General features: G+C 35.3%; 1 protein-coding gene across 1 annotated transcript; it reads left to right on the top strand.

Annotated features, from left to right (window-relative positions):
- On the top strand, window positions 1–27,190 carry LOC127851034 (bone morphogenetic protein 3-like). The gene is made up of 3 exons (XM_052384485.1): window positions 1–956; window positions 17,717–18,699; window positions 24,104–27,190. Exons 1-3 carry the CDS (start codon window positions 659–661, stop codon window positions 24,293–24,295), a joined length of 1,473 nt encoding a protein of 490 aa, XP_052240445.1. The 5' UTR covers window positions 1–658; the 3' UTR covers window positions 24,296–27,190.
- Window positions 27,191–27,893: the final 703 nt, after the last annotated feature.

Genomic DNA, 27,893 nt, shown 5'->3' with positions numbered 1-27,893 from the left:
GTATAAAATTGATATGTTGATATGTTATTATTTTTAAACACAAACAATGAAGCCGTAGAGTAAGTTATTTTCCTGACTGAATTTGCGAAAACAATACCGCAGTTTACGATATTCGACACTAGTTTAATGAATGAACCGTAGGAAAAACAGGTGACGCCACGATTTGGAGGGCGTGGTTTGAGAAATCTGACCAATTAGAGGAGAGCTGATAGCGAAATTGGTTTAGATAGAGGTTAGGAAAGCCTGTGATATTTCAAACGTGGAAATTATACTTTGCAAGTACAGGACATAGTGGATGTGGTTTTTGCTTTTGCGAAATTATCCATATTATCAAACGTTAATACTTTTTTAACCCTTACGGATTTTGTTATTTGTGAAAGAGTGCATTATATTGTGATATACATAAGTTTGAAATATATTATTGAAAGTACATCTTTATTTGGATTTTATTCAAGTGATTTAAGGATTATTTGATAGTAATAATATTGAACATTTAAAAATCAACGGTAATGAAATAATGTAACCACATTTATAAATAAAATTCGTTCGTAAGAACAACACGTCATAAAGATTATTGAGATACATTTATAGAAGGGATTTATATTTTTCACCAGTGGAATACGCTACATAATTGGAGTTAATTCGTTCAGTTTAAAACATGAAAATGAAACGGTGTGGTAGAACGTTATTATGCACTTTATGTACGGCGATATACATGGTGGCGTGCGTCCGTACGTCCGATGAGTCGAGTGATCTGACGGTGGACAATGGCCGCATGCATGAGGCGGTCCGCTCCTTGCTTGGCTTCAAGGGGAATCCTAGGGCGGTTCATCCTGCGCGTTTGCAGAGGGACGCGCCCCAATTTATGATGGATTTATACAATCGGATCAGTGAAGGAGGCATGCCTGCCTCCAAGTTAAAAGGGAATACAGTGAGGAGTTTGCGATCCAAGATTGGTGAGTTTACATCGCACAGAAAGGCAGTATGAGCACACGATTACACACAACAATATTCTTCCGCTGCTATTGGTTCTATTACTACTAAGACTAATTCCTCTACTACTGCTTGTATTGTTGCTGCTGATGTTGTTATTACTACTTCTTCTACTTTTTCTTCTTCTTTTTCTTCTTCTAATACAACTACTACTGCTACTGCTACTGCTAATGCTACTGCTACTACTTCTACTACTACTACTACTACTACTACTACTACTACTACTACTACTACTACTACTACTACTACTACTACGACGACGACGACGACGACGACGACGACGACGACGATGACTACTTACCGATACTACTACTACCTTTACTACTACTACCACTACTATATACTACTACTACTACTACTACTACCTACTTCTACTACTACTACTACTACTACTACTACTACTACTACTACTACTACTACTACTACTACTACTACTACTACTACTACTACTACTACTACTACTACTACTTCTGCTGCTGCTGCTACTACTACTACTGCTGCTAACTGCTTGTTTTACTATTCCTACTATTGCTATCTACTTCTATTCCTGCTGCTTCTGCTATTACTCTTTCTTATACTACTGCTTATGATCAAATTATTTCTTATACAACTGCATGTACTACTACTACTGTTGCTGCTGCTGCTGCTGCTTCTACTACTACTACTACTACTACTACTAATGATTTCTAATATAACTGCACGTACTACTACTACTGTTTCAGCAACACTACATTCATTAAATTTACCACGTATGCTTTTTATAAAATTAATTAAAAAAATGTTCATCAATCTCAAATTCGATAAAGGTATTTGCAAAAATAACATGTTAGCAGACGGAACGAAACCAAACGAATGAAATAATCTTAAGATGCTATTGATAAGATCATAAGTGCAGCTTAATACGTCCGCTCGCTGTAATGGATCTCAGGGATAATCGTTCATTAACCAACCGTTGTTTCAAAAAGACTTCTCACTTATCCGACATATCCCGTAAGATACAATTCCGCAAATATAGCATTTAGCTGTTATTGGACGAATGCAAACGAGAATATTACCTCCGTTTTGTTATCAAATACTTCCAAACATATGCCTGTGACAACTGTATAAGAAATCCATTTTATCAATGTTCATATATTTTGTAGCATCCTTTTAAGTTATGTAATATCCTCTAAAAAGCATGTTATTGTTCTTTTCTTTTTTTAGAATTCGTGTGACAACTATGTCAAAGCAAATGGCTAAACACTGTTTCGCCAAAATCTATATAAGCGTCATGAATAATTGATTAATAATATAATTGTAAACATAATGTTGTGACAAGAATTTCGTTGTCACTCAATCCATAATTATGACCTATGACATTTGCGAACATATGTTTATTGACTTCGATATAATGTGATGACAGGTTTTTAAATAATTTATTGTTTTCGAAGAAATAAAAGCGATGTGTACAATCCATTTAAGGTTAATTTAATTAAATATGTCAGGTCACGAGCTGGCGAAGAAATCTATCAATCAATTATTGTATTTGTGTTATTATTCCGCAGTACCATGGTACGCCCAAAATATTCATTCGTGATATTGAACTGGTTTTGACGACAACCGTGCTCTCCGCTCCCTCCTCATGATAATCTTTTTCTTCTTCTTCTTCTTCTTCTTCTTCTTCTTCTTCTTCTTCTTCTTCTTCTTCTTCTTCTTCATCTGCTTCTTCTTCTTCTTCTTCTCCTCCTCCTTCTTTTTCTTCTTCGTCTTCTTTATCATCACATTATCCATTTCTGTATCCTCCTCTCCATGATATCCGTTGTCTCCTTTATTTCGTCAATTATCAACTAAATATATTAGCAGTTATCAATCAGTCAAAATGCTCAGATCTAAAAGTAGCGATACTTCTTATAAAACAAATTAAAAGCATGGAAAGCAAAAACCCAACAGCGTATACGTAACATTAAGCTAATGAATTGAGAAGCGTTGATGAACTATCGACAATACAGGTGCTGGCCCTCGATAATTGATTAAACGTTCGCAGCGCATACTAGAGCTTAATATAAAACTAATGCAATAAATTGTCAGAAAAGATAGTAAATTATATTGCTGGAGGTGTGAAGTTATTGTGATTTAATGACAATTTATTGCATTGAATAATAAATCAGCCTTTGAATTAACACATTGCTTATATCTGAGTCAACGTGTAAGGACACATTGCTTATATCTGATTCAACGTGTAAGGGAAACGTTAAAAGGTAAAAAAATATATACATAGATTACATGCCCTGAAAACAATATTCCAAAATAAGTAGGTTAGGTTGTTAAGTAAACCATTAAATCATGAAACATACAGTTTCAATTTTTAATTTGGTTCCGTGCCTTTGTTTATTTACAAATGCTTGACGTTGTTTTTAGAAAATGGCTGTTTCATCTAATAAATACAAATATATTATGATCGTTCGAGCTTTCTTTACAAACAGCATACAGCCCATTTAACTTCAGAAAGAACAAAACGTATTTTTTGCTAAACTTTACCTACGTATACTCTTGTCAATAAATGCTTTCTAAATTAATTTGGCATGAATGTTCAGTCCTAAATAGCATTTTATTCATATAATTTTTATGTGCATAGCACCTTTATTACTTATTAGTTTATTAAACGTTTAATGTTATTATTGAAACGAACTTCAGACTTGAAGTATAAGCGAGGTTCACATTTTACACATAACACTTAAAACCCCTGACGCCAAAATTATCATAGACTTTCATAGCGATAGAGAACAATACGTCTACTGGATTTCGTTCGAGCTCGACTTTCTTTTCATCGCGTAATTGTAATCAACCTTCAGGCAAGACGAATATTTTCAGTGTTTTTGTGCACTTCGTACAGTGCTATGGTACAAAAGTTCAATTAAGTACACACGATGTAGAAAACATTATAAGCATGTTTTGGCTTTTAATAAATATTGATTTTCCACTTAAATTTTTAAATGCCGTACATGTATGTTGTTCTATTCTAGAACAATCAAAGTCATTTTTGAATGGCATGATATATATATACGCTATTTTTCAGACATACTGTTGTATCGTGCATATTCCGTTCATAGAACATTATATCGAATAATTATGCGCAGTTTATTTATTTTAATTAGGTTTACGCCATTTACATACAATATCGAATGCGGTGATAAAAAGAGGGAGTTTATTTTTTGCGGGTAAATTAAATAATACATCAAAATCTGTTATGTATAAATTAGCAATTTGTTATAGATCAATTCATACATTATTTCACAATTTAAGTCTTTACAGCTAGCCAAGATACGTCTTCTTTATCACCTGAAACCGCATGCTATTTTACATCGGTGAAGTCACGGAATAGTTTTCATTGACTTTAAATGCATGACTGTCCATATTAAAATGTCGTAGTAAAATACTTACTTTCTACATTTAATTTATTTAAATCGGTTAAGCTTTCTTTCCATAGCCATCTGAGGCTTAAATTAATATACAATATCCCAAATTAAAATCAGTAGATAGATATTGACGCCGGCGCCAGATCGTTTCCTGATTAGGATTAAAGGCAAACTAGACGCTTGGATAATTGTGTGAACGTTAGTGTCCACTTATCAAAGAGATAAATAAAATGTTGAGTTTGTGAGAGGGTAAGATGCGTGTTTGATCTTCGGGTCGCATATCTATTTATTGCTACATAAAACGCGATTCATTAAGGAGACCACAAACTAAGGCCGTTAACGTTGGCGTTGTTAACAAACGGGCGGACAAACATAGCGGGTAAATAAAGCTTTAAAACATCATGTAATAGCTAGCATAAAAAATTGTGACATACAAGTCACGTAATGGTACAACTACTGCAGACATCGCCAAACATTTGAACAACTCAATAATTAAAAAACAACAACACGATGTGTACCTGCTACAGTTTTTTGTTCATAAAAAGTAAAAATAAAAACGCTATACACAAGCTGCTGACTGATCGAGGCGGTGTGATCGCGAGCCATTAAACTCAATGTGCAAGTCAAAAGTCATTGTGTCGTCAAGCTGTTTTGATTAATAAGCTTGTTCACTCTTTATGGACCAAAACCTTGTTGTTTCTGTTTAACATAATCGCAAATTCGTAATGTTGATATATATTATTGTCAATCAATTAAAAGCTTATTTTTAATCAATCATTTGTTTCGTCACATATTTTGTACGAAACGAATTGAGTGCATTTTATGAAGAAATATTGAAAAACGATGTATTAAAGTTGTATTGGTACGGTTGTTCTTGGGTTGATGGTTATTCGCAGTTCATTTATTTATCGCTGCAACTACCAACACAGCCGCCTGTTTATCTCTGGAAAACGAAAGAGGTCCATGTGGTCACGACCTGATTACGAAAAATTACGAGGGATATTTACAAAATAATGGGGGAATATTTACCAGTATGTCACACCCGTTGCGGAAAGATGTTAATGAGATCGTGGGAAATTTCAGCCATTATGGTTGTTCTGTCATGTGCGTATGGGTATCTGGTAAGAAAAACGAGGCCGCATAATCGTTTAGCTAGAGTAATATAAAAGGGGCACCATATTCATTGTTAATTGTTATAATATAATGATGACATTTTCTCGATAATCAGACCGTGTTAGTCCATCACATTTTATGTCGTTTTATCGCAAAGAACAATAATCATTTGATATTAGGCTGTTTATAAAACTGTGAAACAAAACATCGCCAAAACAATGCCGTAGAAATTCGGTGAACCCAAAATAGTTAAATCAAAGCCTAACCAATTATTTTTCTTTTAGATCTTTTTTCATGGCCGTCATCAAAGTATGTATGACTCAGCAATTTGAATTGAAATCTCATTAACACTTAAGTAAGTAATACAAGACGAAGAATAATTCGATGCCCACCATTTCTGGTCAGTGCTTCGGAATACGATATTATATCACGTGATCAACAGTTCTTTGAAGAATCAGTAGGTCCAAAACGCCCACGGCAATAACACCGCCAAAACAGCTTTCAGAATGAGACCCACGTTTTGGTAATAAGACCGTTTGTAATTTAACTGCTTTATTGGAAATTTAATACATCGCTTTAAACCTTGTATTTAAAAAAAATCTGGTTTTCGATTTCTAACACACACGTTTAACACCGAAAGGAACTCTCTGAAAGCGTGTTCGATAACGAGCTCTGATATTTTTCACGCAGATTATCTGTGGACTCATCTACATGCGAATCTGACCCCTTTGTGAGTTTGTTGTCCTTCTCTTCGCGGCGTTGAAAGGTGCCAACGGTGGGGTGTATTGTTTGTCGTCTGCTCGGGTGAAAATGTTGTCTGATTGCACCGATAATCGATTAGAGCACTCGATTGACGAAAATCTTACTGAAAATCTGACACGTAAACCGGTTCAATTTCAGCGTTTTACTTAAAATCGGTCTTAATTGTTTTAATTGCTATTTCTGACAACCGTACTTTACGATATAATCACGTTAACGCACCGCGATCATGAAATCAACTTGTGTTGACAGGCCACGTTGCTAATACAGTTCTGATCCAGGTCAGTTTCTTGTTTCCTCTCACTGCCACTAGAATCATTAACGTATTCGACTAGCATGCATCAATGACGCGGTTCGTCGATACATTCCCGGAAATGTAGATTATCCCATTTCACGGCGTTGTTTTAGGGCAGGTTGCTCAGATTATAAATTACAAAAATAATTTGCAAAATAACGTTGCAAACCATACAATGTGCATGCGCTATGACCATTTTAAAAATGAAAACATTCAGTTTTCCAAAATTTTGTTTCAAACGATTCGATACAAGAAAACATTCGCATGGAAACGATTGAGTTTTCTGAATATTTAGGTTTGTGTCGTCGAATTATAATACAAAACAAATAACTAGCACATGTAAAAAAAACAACATTGTCAAATTGACAAATAAAAAAAGGTCGCATAGTGTACATGTGGACGTCATACCATTTTTTCTCGTATTGGCTTAACCTAGCCCTTTTTTAAGAATCGTGCTTTGTTTCAAGTCATACGCAGCCAATTATCATACGTGCCTCCAATTTTATGAGTTTACCCTTTAGAAGTCGTAAACTGCATAATTAACATTTACAAAATCAGCAATTATTACAGTTGCACCTGTGACTGTTAGTATACAGGAGTATAAATGAAAAAAAAGACGAAATGCTTGAAATATCGCTGCTGCCGCAACACCTTTAAATTAACGAGGATTAACTGGTCTTAAATATTTCGAAACGTCAAGTTGAAATAAGAGCTATAATTATGTACACGATTATTTGTGAAGTTCGTTAGATCGCACCTGGTTCTTTAGAGTTTTCCGTTCAACATTTACGATCGACATATTAAATTGTAAATTTGTACTTTCATGGATTGACCAAATATGTTGCTGACGAAAGTTACATCTGAGCCTTGTTCTGAGAAAACTGGGCTTAATGCATGTGCGCAAAGTGTTAACCAAGATTAGCCTGTGCAGTTCACACAGGCTAATCAGGGACGACACTTTCCGCTTTATGGTATGTTTAGTTTCAAGGAAGTCCCTCCTTACCGAAAATCAAGTTTAGGTGGAAAGTGTCGTCCCTGATTAGCCTGTGCGGACTACACAGGCTAATATGGGATGACACTTTACGTACATGTATTGAGCCCAGTTGTCTCAGAATGAGATTCATTGGTACTTTTGAACGCAATCAACAGAACTACAAATAAATGCAAGGCTTTTGGCCGACACACCGTGTTCTGTCTTTTTACCATGGGGCCATACTGAACCCGAAATCCGGTTCAGTCTTGTATTTCAAAACATGTAACAACAACAAACAGCAAAAGCCAACCACGTGCTGATTTATAGACGCTTGCGATGGCTTCTGCTGCGTCATAAAACCCGCGCGTGTTTAAAATGCGATAAAGTGGTTTTACAAAATATGTATTATCATAATGCTGTCCACGAAATGAAACCCCCGCACTGTTTAAATTTGACACTTTGTATAATGTTTACAAAGGAAAGACATAATGTCAAAATGTAAGGATGACCGCCAATCTAGAAGTTGTCATCGCGAATTTATGTTTTGCAGAAGGACGAAATTAATTTAAAATCACGCCAAGAAAGACGGGCAAAACTATGTTGACCTTCTAATGATTGTCTGCAACAGATGTGAAGGTTAATTAGAGGTTGGGTTTCTTAGAACCTCTCACATTATGTTTTTTTGTTTTTTTTCGCGGAAAATGGATTTATGTTGATGTGTTTTTTCATGTTTGGTCACTTTACATTTGTACAATTCTTCGCAAGAGGGTAACCATCTGGAGTTTGACCGTTTGTGGCTTTGTTTGTTGTATAAGAAAACGTTGGAGGACAAGCATCAAATGCTTTTTAATTTCTAATTAAAACATACCAATATTATTTTATTTTTCTACCTTTCACAGTTTTTTATTTTGCATGCTTACGCGTAACCCAATACACGTGTTTACGTGTTCGACAATATAACAGTCGGTATCGCACAATTGAATGTTGTTATTTAAAGGGGCCTTTTCACAGATTTTGGCATTTTTTTAACTTATTCATTAAATGCTTTATATTGATAAATGTAAACATTGGATCGTAAAAGCTCCAGTAAAAAATCAAGAACAAATTTTAAAAAAGGAAAAGAACATTGCCCGGAGCAGGTTTCGAACCAGTGACCCCTGGAGTCCTGACAGAGTCCTGAAGTAAAAACGCTTTAGCCTACTGAGCTATTCCGCCGAGCACACATTCTTGACGTATTTTATACCTTATATAAGCAATCTTCGTAGTTTCACAAAATTTAACGACAAAAACAGAACTCTCCAAATTATTCAATCGTTTCGCGTTGCAACGCTTTATAATTTTTAGGTTTTAAAATCGTCAAAAGATGCATATAATGGCTATATTAGAGCATGGTTAATGTTCAGTATTACTGTTTCCTCACAAATATCATAACTAAAACGAAAACTAACGAATCTGAAACAACTTTTTTTCAATTTTGTCAATTTACCAAAGCGTGAAAAGATCCCTTTAAAATGAAATAGCAAAAAAAACGCCAACATATGATTCGCGTGTTGGGCTTTTTTTATTAAGAAGTACATATCACCACATTGGCGCAAAAGGTACCATGTGCATTCGTATTTCAATGCACATGGTACCTTTTCGCACCAAGGGGGCGTACATTAAGGTACGTAGTTCATTAAAAACGTTACGAAAAGCTGCAGGCATGTTGCCTTTTTATTAATATATGTCAAATCTTTCACTGTATATAACAATTCTCCCCATTAAGAAAAGTAACGATTATGAATGACATCAACGCAGATACGAATTGGATGATATCGAAATGACTCGGTGATTTGCAAAGTCGATAGAACGCACCTGGTATTGTATTTACATCGCACAATCAATCAAGCGGTGATTTAATGTTGTTACATATTACAGACAAGCCACATCAAAATAATACATATAGTCGGGGGTTAAAAAACATGCATTTTTGTTACATATGTCGCGTATCAATTACAACTTGACTTTCGTTTTTTGGTGATTTTTGTAATAGTTTGTCTCCATTCATGTATACTTACACAAGCTGACAACTACTTATGGCCGTTAAACGGGCCTTTTCACGTTTTGGTTAATTGACAAAAAAAATCAGATTCGCAAATTTTCTTTGTAGTTTTGATATTTGTGAGGCAACAGTTAACCATGCTCTTAAATATCTATTATATGCATCTTTTGACGATTTAAAAACCTGAAAATTATAAAGCGTTGCAACGCGAAACGATTGAATAATTTGGAGAGTTCTGTTGTTGACGTTATATTTTGTGATACTGCGATGATTGCTTATATAAAGTATAAAATACATCTCTGATTGTATGAGCACGGATGGCCGAGTGGTCTAAGCGATTGACTTTTACTCCAGGGGTCAGTGGTTCGAGCCCACTTATTTTGACATTTTAACATAAATATTTTCTGTTTTTTATTAATCACAATTGATCGTCCTATGAATAACATCACCTTTAATGCCGGCGATTTGTAACATCTTTACATCAAACATTTTTGATAACCGATATTGTAATTCACAGCAAATTCGATTTCTTGGCTTCTGCAACGCACAAGATGTTGTTTTTACGAGGTTTTCGGATTATTCGTGATGCGTTACATCGACAACATAATACTTATCAAATCCATTCTATTTAAAATGAACTAACCACACTTGCGTAGACATTTCAAGTTTTGTTTGTTATGTATCATTTCATAAACTGCGATTGCAAAGCGATTATTAATCGATAACTTGCATGTTTTGTTCTCGAATAAATCATATTTATGTTATCACCTATTTGTAATTCGATTGCGGTCAACTTTTCAAAAAAATGAATAAATCATTGTTCTGTTTTTAAAGGGCAACCGTAGGAGCTCGGTCGTTCACTGGCTGCGATCGCTTTGCTAATGAATATAATTATTATAATATGGATCATAACCTATATCTACAGAAAACATCTGTTGCGCAAAATTTTATACTAAAAACCGTTAGAGCCGTTTGAAAGACTTTCTCAATCAAACAGTTAAGCGGAAGTTGCTAGGCGCGATATTGTCGAGGCTTATTCGAAAACAAGTATGGTAATGAGAAAGCTTTATTTATTACCGTAATGTTCGGTTTTCGTGATTTTCTGCAATAATCAGGCAATTTGCGATTTGTGCATTATTGATTAAAGGGGTTCTTAGAAAACGGTAACAGTTTTATGATAATACTCCTCATCACCGGCTTTATAAACGGGTTAACATACATGTAAGAGTACATCGTGTTTAATTATCAATTTTTATTAAGATATTTTTAATAGGCAGATTTGAAGCAGCTGTTTAAACGTATTGACGTTTTAAAAAATAAAAAGTTTCATGTAATATTTCTGTCCACCTTATGTAAGACTGTTAGTTTCTTTTGGAATCGCATTGTGTTTCCTTCTCATACAAACGGTTCCATTTTTTAAGTGTCGAATTTGCGATTAAGAAATTACAAAAACTATAGTTTTAAGTATTTGAGCGATTTAATTCGACGCAACATACTGGCGCTAGTGTTTGAACACTGAAATCATTCACCGACAAAAATCTTTCTACACCGAGACCCAGACTATTTTATTACGTTGGTTTCATAACTCGCCTTCTGGCTCGAGCCATTTGGCACCGAGTGCGATTGAACTTAAGGTTACAGCCGGCGTCGGTGTAGCGTCTTCTACCGTTAAAGTTATGATTGTTTTTATCAAGTTAAAAGGTGTACATAATTCTTGCTGTTGAACAGTAACTGCAATAATTTACTCTATTGAAACGATGCCACATGACTTAAACTATTTAGAACTAAGACGCTCCAGTGCCCGATATAAGGAGGTCTTCGTTACGGATAAAAGTAAACCAAGTAATTATATTACAATTTTAATGACAAAATATGCTGTACTCGCAGTGTCTAAAATGTGCATTTAACGACTTGTGACACATGTTAAGTAGATTTATGTCCGGTGATCAGGTACAAATTTCAGTAGATCAAACCCTGTAGAACAATGAACTTTATCATGCTTTGCTTATAGCATGTACCTCCAGTATTACGATTTGAACACCACTAGAAAGCTAGTAAAGAAGTACATAATTCAGTAACAGCAGTAACACTGTAACAGCAGCAACATAAGCATTAGTAGTTGCAACAAAAAATGAGTAGCAAAACAATGACCTTGTCGTGATTCTTCTTTCGCTGCAAATACATAATTGGGCCGTGTTCTGTGAAAAGGAAGTTTATTGCATGTGCGTAAAGTGTCGTCCCAGATTAGCTGTGCAATCATTGACGACAATTTCCCCTCAAAGTGGAATTTTTGCTAGCAGGAGACTTTCTTTAACCGAAAAAAACCATAAAAGCGGAAAGTGTCGTCCCTTATTAGTCTGTGCGGACTGCACTAGCTAATTTGGGACGACACTTTACGCACATATATTAAACCGCATATTCACAGAGCACGGCCCATATAATTTATAGTTTATAACAGTTCCCAAAAATTAAAGAGTCGATTTAGGCAGCTTATTAAATTGTACGTGTTTTCACATATAACATGTATTTGAAAGGTTTAAGATGTAATAAAATATTTTCCATTTATTGGGTAATTAAACTTGTAATCTAATGGTATAATAAGTCATTGGGATTTTCAACTCAGCCGTGTAAAACCGCACCTGGCACAGAAGTGAAAGTCTTAATAATATAACGAGTTTTAACGTTTAAATTCATTCGCCGATTTGAACATGATTGATGGGCCTACATATCAAACGCGAGTAGCGTAAAACTCGAACTAATATGATATTTCACATTTCAAATGCAATTTTAATCCTCCTTAATCATTCTGGATTTTACACGAGTACCCGAAAGCCATTATAAAACTGTTCTAAACAAGGGCGGTGATAAATTATCGACTTGATTAATGCTAACAGATAAGCACAAAAACGAAGTGAACGTGCTCGCCATATAACTTGCAGAAACAATTAATTAAAGGGTACATCAATGCGAAGTTACGATCAGCTCCGAAATCGACAAGTCGCTAAATCGCTAACTGACCGTTGACATTATCAAAACAAATTTGATTTTATCGGGGAAAGGAGACGTTTTATATCTCGTTAAAATGTCTTAAATGACCATCGAACAATGTTTATCGACAATCTTGATGGTATCAATCATTAAATGGTTGTAAATGTATTTGTGATGCGATGTAATTGGCATGACGTTCACTTCAAAGCATGTGCTTTACCCTCAAGGGTTGAAACTATGGCCTTCATTAAACAAAAACAATTTAGCTTTCTGGACACATACTTTAATTGTATTGTTGTTATTTGTTGTTACAGCGAAGATATGTAAGTTAAATGTCTCTTGACGTTCAAATTACACATTCAATAACATAATCAGATTATGAAGCTGTTAACACAGCATTAAGGAAATTGTAGTACATGAATAACACTACTAATTGGATGAACGTTCTAAATAATAACTGAACATTGGACAATTATGTTAAAACTTGTAAACACATCGCTGCAAATTTCACATACAAATTAATTCACGACCGATAAAATGATTGTCTCTTTTAAAGGATTGTATCAAAATTCAAGGGCTCAAGGCTGAGAGCTAGACCTGTGTTCAAAAGATAAATGTCTGTCATAATGGTGAACAGTTGTAAAAGGCCCAGATTGTATGAAGTTGTCAACAGTTATTAAACTGTCAATGCCCCATCCGATTAATTCAATGATAAATTTCTCGGTTGTCATCAACACAGTGAAGGTCGAATATATTCAAACTAATGAGGTATTCGCTGACAGCAAATAAAGTCGGTGGTAATAAAACAATGACGGTAAAGGTCGTATTCAAGTGAAAATCTATTGGAGAATAGGGTTGCTTTCACCAGTCACACCATCTGTGAGCGATACAAAGAATTAGGATTCCACGGGCACATAAGCTCTATTATGGGTCAAATTATGATCTCGTTCATGACATGCCTCATTGTTTTTTCTAAGTAAATCATGTGTTAATTTGCTCGTAAATAATGATAAACGTGGACAACTGTTCTGTTACGAGACATAGATATTGCAACAACCGGCCTGTTGGTGTTTGAAGTGTAATTATGTTTGAAAACATAATGACAGTGTGAACATGTATGTACACTTCGAATACGCTTTATGATCATTTTAAATGATGCATACAAATCTACAAACATATGTACCGAAATATACAAATATACATATATCTTTTTATCAACAATTAATGCATACTTGTTCGAGATTTGCAGCTCGTTTAGGCAGTATTAAAATCATTAGGGATACAAACTTGCACTCTTTTAGGAAGAAAACCAATATGCATTTATTGGTTTACTGAATCGGTTCTACATGAAATGGCGTACTTTCTTTAATTGTATTCTAAGAGTTTGAACTCAACACACGATACGCCTTAACTGTCAATTAACCCTTTTCATTTCCAAGTCTGCATACATTACTTTTGTAAGAAGGAGTTAAAATAAGAGGCCTTCTAATTTATTCGGCTTCTGCAGATTCATTCATAGCTTGGAGTTAATATCGAGAGTCCATGTAAGGGATTAACTTGTTTAATTTGAGTCAGTATAACGCACAATTAAAGTAATCATATGCCTATCAGCTAATCTGTTAACAGACAGACAGACAGACAGACAGACAGACAGACAGACAGACAGACAGACAGACAGACAGACAGACAGACAGACAGACAGACAGACAGACAGACAGACAGACAGACAGTTTATTTTGACTTATACAATGTACATCGTCAACAACAGTTAACTAAACAATCACATAATGGTATGTACAATGCTGGTTCAGGCTTTGGTCTCATAACAATCACATAATGATATGTACAATGCTGGTTCAGGCTTTGGTCTCATAACAATCACATAATGGTATGTACAATGCTGGTTCAGGCTTTGGTCTCATAACAATCACATAATGGTATGTACAATGCTGGTTCAGGCTTTGGTCTCATCACATAATGGTATGTACAATGCTGGTTCAGGCTTTGGTCTCATAACAATCACATAATGATATGTACAATGCTGGTTCAGGCTTTGGTTTCATAACAATCGCAAAATGGTATGTACAATGCTGGTTCAGGCTTTGGTCTCATAACAATCACATAATGGTATGTACAATGCTGGTTCAGGCTTTGGTCTCATAAAAACCAATTAGGGAACCGACTGTTTTTTTTATTTAAGTATGTCTGGTGTTGATCATGCAACTGTCCCTTTCGATTAAAAAGATTAGGCCTGCTGATTTTGATAGTGGCCTTATTGTTCTCGACCTACACACAGATTTGTTGTGTCGATATTTCGTATGTGTTTTTTTATACTTGGTACATACGTTAAGTCATTTCGAGAAACTAAACATTCTCTTTAACTCATTAATTCTTTTTTTTCAAAACTCAACATTATAATTATTACATGCACCGTAACCGTGTAAATTATAAATGTATTTACGTTTCAAGCTTTTTTCTACTTGTATCCACTAATTATATCTTATAAAATATTCATTTTTATGTTTGATAAAATTAATATATTAAGACAATTTCTATATAAGTGTGGTAAACGTTACCTCGTATTTTTACCTTTATACCAAAGTAGAATAATGGGCATTAATGCATGTACCAGTTTCTAACCAAACCCGATATTTTGATGTAACCTTGTCGATTTGCACGCTCATATATTTCTTGAATTATTATGAAGTTCACTCTGTGCTTATAGTTCGTCTAACATTATTCACAGTTGAAATTGTTGCAAAAGGCCTTGTTTCAATTTCTTGATTTCACCATTCTAAATGAAAAATATTCAAAAATATGCTCGCCGTCAATTAAGACCCATTAAGACGATCGCGATACGATCAGATGATATCCCGAATGAATTGCGAAAGTAAATCATTCCGCCCATGAACTAAATGTGCAGATAAACTAAGCATTTTTAAATTTATTGAATAATTGCTATAACAGCCATAGGAATGATGAGTCATCTTGAAAGATCCTGTTTAATTAATTGTTGATCACAGTGTTTACCTGTAAAGTATTTTCAATATGTTGTTGATAACTTAATGGCCGTGAACATATGAGGAAATATCGTAAGCTGAACTCGATTGATAATTTTCGGATCGGGTACTACTTTAATGTACCCCGGGTACTCTTATGTATACTTAAATGTACCCCGGGTACGGTTAAAAACTAACACGTACCCGGTCAATTAAGACTGTACCAGAATTTTATTCTTGCCCAAAATCCGATGTCCTTAAACGCGCTATGGGATACGAAACGAAATTCTATTTAAACAAAACCTGTATTAACATTCTTTTTTGAGTATGATTTTCAATAATATAGAGGCCATTTTACAAAATATTGCTATAAATATGAACATAAGTTAATTGAAAAAAGCCGACCACGACCGATTTAGCATTGGAATTCCCGGGTTCGTTTTATTATATTTTCCGTACCCGGGTACATTTAAGTTTACTTAAAAGTACCCGGGGTACACTTAAGTAGTACCCGAGACGACAATCGCCAAAACGATACTTACAAAAACACTTTTTAAAAAATAAACTGATATTTTTGTCAAATCCATATGAACTTGTTAGCGGTGTGATTGCATTTATTGTGTCCGTTATCTTTGTTTTCAGCCTTCCAAGCACGGATATTTTGTAGTTTCTTACTGGTCAATTATACAAATGACCAGAAGTAATCATATTTTGCATTTGCGAACACCACATTGTTCGAAACTTGTTAAACTGCTTTAAATACTGAAAGTCACTAGTCCATGATATTATTTTATAATTAAATTGTGGAAAATAAATTGCTCGTTCTTTTCAGCAGAGCATGTGCCATTTTGTACATTTTATTTGAGCGAAACTATGCATTTTCAATGAAACGCATCCGAGCCCGCCAATTCCTTTGTAGCTCTCACCCCGTGGTTAGCGTGTATTTTGTATTATTAAGTAGCAATTTACATTGCTCAAAGAAAACCCATCAAATCAAAATATGTTTTCATACCATAGTCTGAATACCACATTAGAGTTCTCTTCAATCAGCGTTTGTTCGTGGTAAAGGCCTTTTTAAAGAACCCATTCATATCGGAACGCTTGCGAGCTGAAATCTACAAGAACAGTTATTAAATTATCATGGTAGGGGGCTATCTATAATAAAATGGATTTATTCTAAACGTATTGTGCGGTTTTTGAGATTTTATTCCACGGTAAATTGGCTACAAACTGTGGTTTACGAGATTATAAAGCGTGACAAATTGTTACGAGCAGTCATGACATAAAATCGTTTCGGTGAATGTAAAATTCGGATTACATGTACTTTGAACGTATAATGTCATGTGCCATACATTTATTTCTTGGTTTGATTGATGTGCCTGTTCTTATTTTATTCATTTTGAGTCGCAACCGTTTCAACGTTCTCTAAAATCCAATGAAGACCGTGGAATGTGCAGACATACTCTTTGCAATTTACAACAGCGTTCCGTCTTGTTTGCGATTTTTAATTTAAACATAAAATTAGAATTAATACACGTTTAACTCGCTTCTACGGGCGACACTTAGCCCTGAACCCGACCGATCTGTTAAATACACCGTAATTAAAACGATGTTAAACATTTTAAATGCCGATGTTGACATAACTATTACCGTTGCTACGTTGATAACAAACTTTGGCGATTAAGCGAATTATCCAAACAAACAAAACGAACTCGACCCCTCAACCAGTAGAGGAATGCACTCCTAATACTATCTAAGGGAGCAATCTTAACACTCGTTGTTCGTGATGCCAACTATTTCGTTCACCCGTCGCCTGCCACGTGACGTCGGTTTGACCATATTGTCCACTCCATTTAATCTCAGCGACAGTGGTCCTTCACCTTAATAAGAATTTATAAAAAAAAACAAAACAATCATTTTAATATCTCAGTAATTTCCGAAATTGTACGGCGTACCAGTCTTGCCATACTTTCTGCACTACATTTATATCGATACGCCAATAAATATGTCGGCATAGGCATGCGCTATTTGTAAATAATAGTTTTTTAAAAGTATTTTCTACAAATATTAATAGATTTGACGGTCAGACCTCATGGTAATGCTCGCCATTCTATGAATCAGTTATAAGTTTGTGCTAACAAATATTTTTCTGAATTTCAGAGTCGCTGAACGGAAATCAGATGTTCGTTTTCAATCTGACGTCGTTAGTGTCAACGTTTGAAGACACTGTAAGTGCAGAAATCCATTTATTCAAACGCAAAAAGGATAAATTTAATAAAAATGCAGAAATGACAATATTGTTACACAAAATTTCGTCTGGAAATGTGGAACAAATTGCAGAACTTCCAGTGTCGTTTGAAAGTTATGGTTGGCAATCGTTTGACGTTTTTGACGCGTTGAAACTTTGTTCATCAAGTAGCAGTTCATATCAATATTATCTGGGATTAAACTTTAAAATATCAAATCCCCATGGTAACATTCGTATGTTAGACTTAAAAAAGTTAATGCATAAGCATTCTGTTCCATACTTGATAGTTTACTCAAACGATACGAAAAATGTCGACATCGACGAGCTGGAGCAGTTATCATTAAAACAGAAAAATACTGATACGTTACCAGCGGAATTAAGCAGTGTAGATTCGGTTTTACCAGATATAAAACAACGAAACAAGAGAAGTGTTCTCGATAACAACGCGGATTATCCACCAATCATAAATTCACGCGCGCGTTCAATGTCAATTCTGACCAATGAAATCCCAGAAGACCCCGAGGACTACAATCGTCCTTATACAATCAGCATAAAGAAACACAAAACGCATCCCGGCATGCTCCAGACTCGGAAGGAATCCCGACATAAGCTTACGGATAAAACGCTTATTCCGTATCCCGGAGAATACGTCCGAAATAGAAAAAGGGACAAGAAGAGAAACCGTAAAAAGGGCAAGAAGAACAATCAGCTGGAACTACCAAAGGAATGGGAGGACCTACGGGCGAGAGCGGAAGAGGAAGTTGCCGCTGGCGCATGCAGCAAGAAGAAATTGGTGGTCAATTTCAACGACATTGGGTGGGGAGAGTGGATAATTTCCCCTAAGTCATTCAAGGCACACTACTGCTCCGGCACCTGCTCGTTCCCTCTTACCAAGGTAAGACACTTGATACGTATTCTATTGTTGATAAACTAAGTGCACGCTTACTCACTAACTCATTAAAATCAAAGGGGTTATTGGAGAAATCGAAAGTTGATATGTAAAAAGGAGAAGTGTAAAAAATCATTTTGGCTTTTAACCGCGTGAAGCCTACAGAAGATAACTATGAACGGTCTCAGTTTTATCGTAAAAAAGTTGCTATTTTCAGCAACACATACAGTGGAATAGATGCTTTAAACTGATGTCATGCAGAATATTTACAATATCAATTGCAGAGTTGATGTGTACGTTTGTAGACCATAACACGTTTCGCAGGTCTTTTTAATTTAAATTGGTGCCTGTGTAGGCCTAAAAACGTTTTGGACCATTTGATATCATCAGTACCCACTAATCTGCGCTCTCCATTTCCGATCACGATCATATGGTCAGGTTAATCACTTGTCATTAACATTCTTGTAAACTTATGGTCAAGTTATTCACTCCCATAAAATCAACAAGCGTCGTTTATACTGAATTCCCCTTGTCATTTTGCATCAAAGCCATACATCAGAACTGCTAAAATGAGCGTTTACCCATCAGGCCCTATCGCCGCGATCTGTCACAGGTCTGCACGGGAACTATGGGTGTCGTGCGGCTCTAATCCACGCCTAACGACCCCTTATTGTCCCCTTGCTCTTATCAGATCTTCCGCTGCTGTTTATCTTTGACACTACCAATTATTTTTTCTGGTCAGTGAACACCTAACCGCTTTCCTCTCACCGAGCCTTCTACCCTGTAATCATACTGTTCTCAGATTGATGGTGAAGGCATTTGCATGTCGCTATTGGAATGCGCTCTTGCTCTGTTCTCTTTTTCTCACTGACATCTAATATCATTGAATTTGACGGCTGCTATATTTTTATATTCTGCGTGACATTTCAGTTTACGTTTGCCCTTTAAGTTTGCTAATTAGCCATCAGGTGTAGATGAGACCTTCCCTGCGATTACACGGCAAATGACGCTGTGTTGTCTTGCTTTCTGTGACTTATGTTCAAGAACTTCTAGTTATTTTGACATTTAACATTTGCGATGTAGTCGATTTTGTAATTGTTACTGTCATTTATAAAACGTTTATTTCCAGTACTTGTACACAATAACGGACTATAGAAAATAACTAATTGATCAATTTGTGAACTAGAATTACAAGTGCTATACTTTTCTTGATTTCAGTCATAGAGTTATTCAAAAGTGACCTTTTAAGGTTGATTTAGATCCCCACTGGAGTGCAAAGTCCCGGGGGTGTCGGGTTTCACTCTTGCCTCCCCTACGCGCACGATAGCACCCCTAGAAAGTGGTCATTGAAAAACTCTCTTGTCGTATCGCCTTTCGCCCCGCGTATCTAACTGATATGATTTATGAAGGTGTTGAATATCTCGATCTGACGTACCTTGAAACCATTAATTATGCGCGATTTAACAAAACTACGCGTTGATCCGTTTTCAGTGCGGTCTCATTGAGTGATTCATGTGTCTTACGCATTGTCTTAGGCCTTGGTCTTTAATTATACCAATTATTGGTACTCTTATCTACGAGTGCGCTTGTCTTTATTAACCTCACGCAGATATTTAATGGCAGCTTAACGGTTTTCGCTATGTCGTGTATGGGCAGTTCTGAAAATTGCTTCTAATGACAGCTTAACGGGTTTTCCTATGTCATGTATATGCAGTTCTGAAAATTGCTTGTCTCTGGAAGCGGAGATATGAGGCTTTATAAATGCTTACCAAACAAAATACTTAGTTTTGCGATTTATACTGCCAGCTATTTTTCTGTTTGCTTCTCATAATTATGTACTCGTCAACATCAATACTGAGTTTCTGCATGAACAAAACAACGTTATTTTGACATTTTTGTTCCTGTTTTTTTTAATGCTGACCACAATTCAAAACAATTTGAGAAATCATATAATAATTTAAAGTTTCGTAAGATACACCTGTTTTGTGTTTTTATATCAAAGAAACTAACGGACTGATTCGCCGTTACAAAAGGTTACCGAGTTAAGCCAAACGGACGCCTAGCTAACTACAGTTTTTAAGTCGTTGACGCATCGACGTTGACGATAAAACTAACGTAGACGACTCGATAGACAAGCAGGTGTGATTTTGATCATTTTGCACTTCTTATAAACAAGTAATTTATGAACCACAATGTTTTTCTTAACGTTTCGCTTTGTCATTCGTGGTCGGAGTAATGTGACCTACATCGGTGTAATTTTATTTGACGACAACTTCTGACATAAATAAATATAATCCCGTGTAGACAATATGGCTTCGTTCAGTAAGTTTCTCTAAACACATAATCGCGGGCAAGCTGTATGTACTCGGAATTCGTTGTTAAATATCATGTGTGCAGTGTTCTTCTAAGAAATCAAAATATGAAGAGTCAAATACTTATTCATAAATGTATATCTCAGTGATTTCTTCGCCCGAATTTCAAACATGTAGGTTCATTTATCATTCGTAAAACGTGAATTGCTACTGGAAGTTTATCTTAAGAGTGCTAGAGAATAAATCTATGTAATTAAATGTATTAATGGTAACATACATCACTGGACACGATCATAAAAATATAGTTTAGAACAAAGCCATTTTGCAAATAAATTCTACGTACGTTACTGTCAACAAGTCGCTCACTAGTTACCTTGTATCTGCACCTTTATCACCTGTATGCGTGTTCCTCGGAGAACGCGTGGGGTAAAATATGAACAAATAAGTAGGCATTAAATCAGTCTATATTCTCTCCTTGGCGTTTTTTTTTAAATCAGTCTATATTCTCTGCTTGGCGTCCGAGTTATCTTTGATACGCGATAATTGGGCTACAAACATTTTCAAAATAATCGTTTACATAAGGAAAACGTGTAACGCGTCTTTATGATTGAGTTCAGTTTCATAAATAAACTATATCAGAATTTCGTGCTTTTTATAATTGAGTGAACCCGAATTATTTATAGGATTGATAGGATAGATCAGCAATTGTCAAAAATGCTTAAAATGCCAGCAGGTATTGACATTTTGTGACGTTAATTGTTTTTGTCTTAAGCTGAGTTCGTTTTAAATATTGTTTTGGTGAGTCTTATATAATTATTACAGTCTATTAAGCAAATTCTACAGAAATAAGAATATATTATGTATTACATGTATTTATACCTTTTCTGTAGCTAGTTCAATGTTGTGTAGGAAAAGAAAAACACACAGCCAAAAATTATGTAAGATAATTAAGTGAATGTGTCTGGTAATCTATTTATAGTGCTAGAAAACATGACACTGTCGTGAGAATGACACCTTTAGCACTAACTTATTGTTAAGGCGCTGTTTTTAACTAATCAGACGGTCCTTATCTCGAGGATTGTCTCGTCCTGATATTGGAACCACTTTGTTGTGGTGAAGCTCGCATTGTTGAGGTGCCTGGTCTTGCTTCGTCCTTTCATCTTGCAGTCTTAATGCACCGTGGCGGTGTAACGATTAATTTTTCAAAGAATGACTGATTACGGGAATGAAGATAGTTCAGGACTCTGATTAAAGTTTACTCTGAGTTCTTATACATGCAGTTTCAAAGTCTGCATTTGCTCATTGTGTTCATGTTTGATCAAAGTAGGTTAACTTGAATGCATAATGACCGCAACTTAAAACATATCAGGACTCTTTCAATTTGTATAGCTTTCATCTTAGCGTTCTTTCATTAAAGTGATGTTTTCGTTGCGCAGTTGACATAATCTATGCTAAGCATCTGTTTGACAACGGGAGCAAATGTCAATCTAAGGGTTTATGTGACAGGCAAAGTGCTCATGTCGAAGGCTTACATGTTTGTCACCAGTTTCATGATTAGGATCGCCTTTCAGAAATACTTGTCACTTGTTTTAATACACACGGGCATTGAAATACTTGTCACTTGCTTTAATACACACGGGCATTGAATTGTTGCACGTGTTTCCGTCAAATTCTCAATGGATCGCTTTCAGACGTTGCTATTTATGTCGCACAGTTGTATTAGGATACGGTTTTAGGTTACCGATTTTTAAAATGCCACACTGCGTCACATTTGCATGACCTTTTAGACCAACTGATTACCCCCTTAAGTTTTATCAAGCTAAAACAATTAACGTCACACTATTATTTGATTGTGAAGATTTTGTCACATTATCAAATTCCATTTCATATGTTTAAAGAGTATAACATTTCAGTTTAAATTTAAACTGCCTGTCGCTTTATGTAAATTTAAACTGCCTGTCGCTTTATGTCATTAAGTTGTACATTGAAAACAAACTCGAGTTTGGTTCCTCATTGTGATATTAGGGTCGGGTCGAATATTTAAACGTAAAAAACATCTCTAACGCTCATTTTTTCACTGTCTGCCTTTACCTCTTATTTAAGATTAAATTACCGAATTAAACCATACGGTTTAAGTCGTTCACCTTCTTCTGTTATAAATAAATTTCTCATCAGCATGCTTTTCTCTTTCTGATATTAAAAGGCAATGTTGATTTATTAAACGCTGCGATTAAACAATAATTACATTACTGTTTCAATGTCGTGACACTACATGTATTCAGTACTAAGTTGAAAGTTAAAAAAACACGTTGGCTAATGTTATCGTGATTATCACTGCGTACCGTATGAAATGCAAACGTCGATTGTGCAGTATCACGGGGCGAGTGGACGAGAGATTATCGCCTGATCCGCCGGCCTCAAATAGGTGCGAGTGTTTGTTTTACAGGCGTCAGGCAGGCAACTGCGCGGCTTACCCTTCTACGTTCGCCATTATGACCGTATTATGAGCTTTCTCTATCGCAGTACAGGCGGAATTACAAAGCGTCGCGACCTTCTACAAACATTTTGATCTGCAATCGAGACCGTTGGCCGCAAGGTCATGTAATATAGATGTAACGTTTGTCGTTGTACAACAGAACATAAAATACCGTACATTACACTACTCTCTTAAAGGATGATTATTTAAATGCTTGTTATGATAACCTTCTTGGTAAACTGCAGCGGCAATGAATACTTTGTTTGTCTCTCAGTGTAACCCACGTCGACAAGGAGAAGATGAAATTCATATTAAACGTGCTCAGTAATTAACATTGAATCCAGCATATTTATGTTTCACGTACATTTAGGGGATCCAATACGACCTTTCATCTCTACATGCAATTATTGACAGGACTTCGCATAATTGAAGGATCCCTTGAAATCGTACGCTCTTGTTGCGCAGTTGCATTTTTATATTACTTTTCATGTTTTGTTGGCAACATAGATTTGTCAGCAAGCGAGGCACTTGTAAGCACTGTTAGAAAATTCGATACTGACCTTTCTTCTAATTTACATAATAATAATGAATCTTACTAAATAACATTTGTTCTACTTTTCAGAAGATGAGACCTTCCAACCACGCCACCATACAGAGTCTCGTGAACGCCGTTGGTATCAACCCCGAAGTGCCGGCGCCGTGCTGCGTCCCTGACAAGCTCTCCTCCATCACCCTGCTCTACTTCGACGAGAACGGAAACGTCGTCTTGAAGAATTACCCAAACATGACAGTCCAGAAGTGTGCTTGCAGATAAAATAGTCCTTGAAAAATACGCGTACATAGATATTTTGAATGCCGATCGCGCTCCTCAAATGTGGTTTGATACGGTTATTAGTGTATATCTTAACCCGGAAGAGGAAGTGACGTCAGGTCATCGATTAAATATGGCGCTCGATGATCGCAACGGCAGCATGCAAAAGCCAGTATGGTAGCCCACCTCATATCCAGAACGTCCATCTCAAAAGGGAACGCTCAGGGATAAATATTTCCATATTTTGGTGGAACTTGTCGTACTTGAATGTGACAAATTCAATCAAGAAAGCAATCGCACAAAATTTAGTTTCATATTTGTGTGACATGAAAAACTACGTGTTGATAGTGTATTCGTATGAAGAAAGATGGCAGTTTATAATTACTTTTCTATGAAACAATGATAGATTAAGCTGTGCTTGTATATTGTTTACTGTAGATTAAAGGATATGAAGCGCGGTGGTTAAAACAATAAACGTATGTGGATCGCTCCGGTATCCTCTCAAACTGGCGGTCATTTTTAAGCGTGAACAAAGAACTCTCCTGGGAAGAGATTAGTTTAATATGGCGGGAAATTCAACAGAGATGACTGTTGAATTTTTTTTGTATTAAGCGGAGTTATCTTACTGGTTTGAATGTTGTTTGTCATTTTATTTTGTATCGATGCTGTACAAGAGTAAATGATAGCTTCGTGTGATAGTCTAATGGACAAATTGTGTACTAATAACTAAACTGTCTTTATTTTTTAATGCGCTCATCTATTTTGAGTTGATTATAAAATGAAGACTCGATAAATGCATATAAATATATCATAAATGGTAAATTGATTGGTAAATATTGATGATTTAAATGAAGAATGTTTAGACAAAAACAATAAAGATTATTCGATCATATAATACATATCGTGTTACCGTAAGCGCGGATAATCCGAACGCTGGTCATAAACCATAAGACACTTCAAAACATGTGTTTTTTTACAAATATTTTAACTGGCTTTTGAGCATTGTTCTTCAGGGGTTTTCTTATCAATACCGCAATAGTTAATGTCTATAACACTTTGCATACGGGGCGTATAAAGACACAATTGAATTTGTAATAAATGTTTGTTCTGTTGTATTTATGTTTTAATGTTTGTGCGTGTTACTTTGTCAAATGTAATATTACCAAATGTTTGTTTAACACATTTTGACTGAGAAAATAGGTACATAAAATTAAATTCATTAAATGACTATATTGCATTATATTTGGCATTTAGATTTGTGTAAGTTGGTGTGGGACAACACAATCCGCTGAACATAAATGCGAAGTAATTTATTTTTGCTTGTTGTGGTGTCTGATTGTGTGTGTTTGCTTGTTGTTGTTTTTTAACTAAAAATCTACCTCAATGTCAAACGATTCGCTGTGAGGATAATTATAATGCTTTAGCAATTTCATTTGTTTCCACTAATATAGCCAGCCAATATAGGGTAGTCAGAGTTGCAAAACTTTGAATATGTCTTAACATTTTTTAACGATTTTCAATCTCGCAAGAATATACAATAACATGCAGATATCTTTATAATATCTTAAATATGCCTAGCGTCTAGAAAAAAAGGCATTGGCAGACAGCGTTGACCCAGATGAGACGCCGCATGATGCGGCGTCTCATCTGGGTCTGCACTGTTTACTTAAAGGAAATTCTGTAAGAAATATTATAAATATGGCAATAAATATACTAGATATCACTAATTTTGGAAATAAATTGATCCAATTTCGAAGGATGAGAGAGTCCACTAGGCATAACTGGGTTAAATTCGTGAAAATAATGTAGCCAAAACGGCATCAAAATATATTGTTTCTAGTAACTTAAGCAAAAATTACCCAAAACTCAACCTGGAATACCAAAACAAACAACAGTTTTTGTCGGCGCAAAGATAAGGGTCAGTTGGGTTGGTAGAAGCAAATACAATTGTGTATGTCTTATGTTCTTCTCTTTATACTAAGTTTCAAATTTTATTGTCCAAACCAAGTAGATGTAACTATGTTCGAATGACTGACGTTTTACCGAACAAAGGATGTGACTTTAACCCATTAATGCCAAGTGAGCTCTCCCATCCTTCTAAATTGGATCAATTTATTTCCAAAATTAGGAATGTCTAGTATATTTATTTCTATATTTAGAATTCATTTAAGCAAACAGCGCAGACCCTGATGAGACGCCGCATCATGCGGTGTCTCATCTGGGTCTACGCTGTTTGCCAAGGCCTTTTTTCTAGACGCTAGGCATAAATGGGTTAATAAACGTGGTGTACGGATAATGTGGACACTAAGTTATAATAGTTATTTGTAATCTCGTTTATATTTGTACACTTTTCATGATTTTTTTCTTAACCGAATCATAAGAACCAGATAAAAGTCGCATATTTGTTTAAATAAAAATTTGTATCATTGCAGTAAACAAGAGTAAATATTGTTTAACTACCTTTTTAGAAATAAATTGCGCATTTATCAAAAGGTCAACATCATATACAAGTCAGAATGGCTAATGACATTTATTTATTAATAATTGAATACAAATATTGAGACCTCATAGCAGTCACATTATATATAACGCAACAATGACGAAATTCTTGACTTCATTAGATTGTTCTCACCCTTATCTATTTGACACTCGACATTTGTGTAGACAGGGAAAAACGCGAATACACATGTTATTATATTTTTATATTGTTGCTTTGAAACTGAATTTGCGTTTTTATGGTAATCATATGGCAAATATGCGTGTTTTCCTGTATATGTGTTGATAACAATCAAGCCAGTTGAGCAATAATGTAGCACACATTCTCTTTATTGTATGTTTATCTTTATTTTGTATTACTTATTTCATGTTATAAATAAAACTACTAGAATACACAATGCATGATCGTGTTTTGGTTTCATTGCCACACAGGCAATGCCATAGTTCCTCAAAACTTTCGGCACTGCACAACATGTGTTACCGTTTCCATACAAATGGCATCATCAGGAATTATAAGTTCATGTTTATATGAATATAAATATGGTATCACAGTTGATTAAACCAGTCTGCAGTATGGTATCACAGTTGGTCAAAGGCTTGCCAAAACGACAATATTGCACGCGAAATTAAACATTTGTATCAGTTCAAGAATTTTAAGATTGAAGAACCCTTGACCGAAGATAGGTTTAGATGCCGTGTCGCCAGTGATGTCTTATTCCATGCTATATAACGTTCCTTGTCTTTCACTTGTGTTGAAAAACAGCACTCATACGCTATCGATAAATGATGAATTAATTTGGTAAGTCGATTTCTTTTACTGTGTGTGTTCTCTATTTACTTGGACATAATTCTGTATGATTATTTGGTCTGCATATTTAAAAACGCATCATCTACACTTCCAGACTTTTCAAACGCAACACGTATTCAAATCAATATAGCTCCCTTAATTTCAAACGGATTTTGTTGAAATTTGGACCCGGACTAATTCAACACATATATGATAATTAATGTAAATTTAATTTAAATTGATCAACATTAAAATATCAAACATAACAAAATAAAAATAAAATGTTTGAAAAAGTAAAATTTATCGTACATCGTAAAA

Source organism: Dreissena polymorpha, chromosome 11 (assembly GCF_020536995.1).
Source record: "Dreissena polymorpha isolate Duluth1 chromosome 11, UMN_Dpol_1.0, whole genome shotgun sequence".
Lineage (NCBI taxonomy): Eukaryota > Metazoa > Mollusca > Bivalvia > Myida > Dreissenidae > Dreissena > Dreissena polymorpha.
The sequence above is the reverse complement of the archived record's forward strand: the minus strand, read 5'-3'. Positions and strand labels throughout refer to the sequence as shown.

Bases quoted from the DNA above. Each gene is read 5' to 3' on its own strand.
- LOC127851034 (XM_052384485.1), top strand. From the start codon at position 659: ATGAAAATGAAACGGTGTGGTAGAACGTTATTATGCACTTTATGTACG. The intron at 957-17,716 runs GTGAGTTTACAT...TCTGAATTTCAG, and splicing joins GAGTTTGCGATCCAAGATTG to AGTCGCTGAACGGAAATCAG. The intron at 18,700-24,103 runs GTAAGACACTTG...TCTACTTTTCAG, and splicing joins GCTCGTTCCCTCTTACCAAG to AAGATGAGACCTTCCAACCA.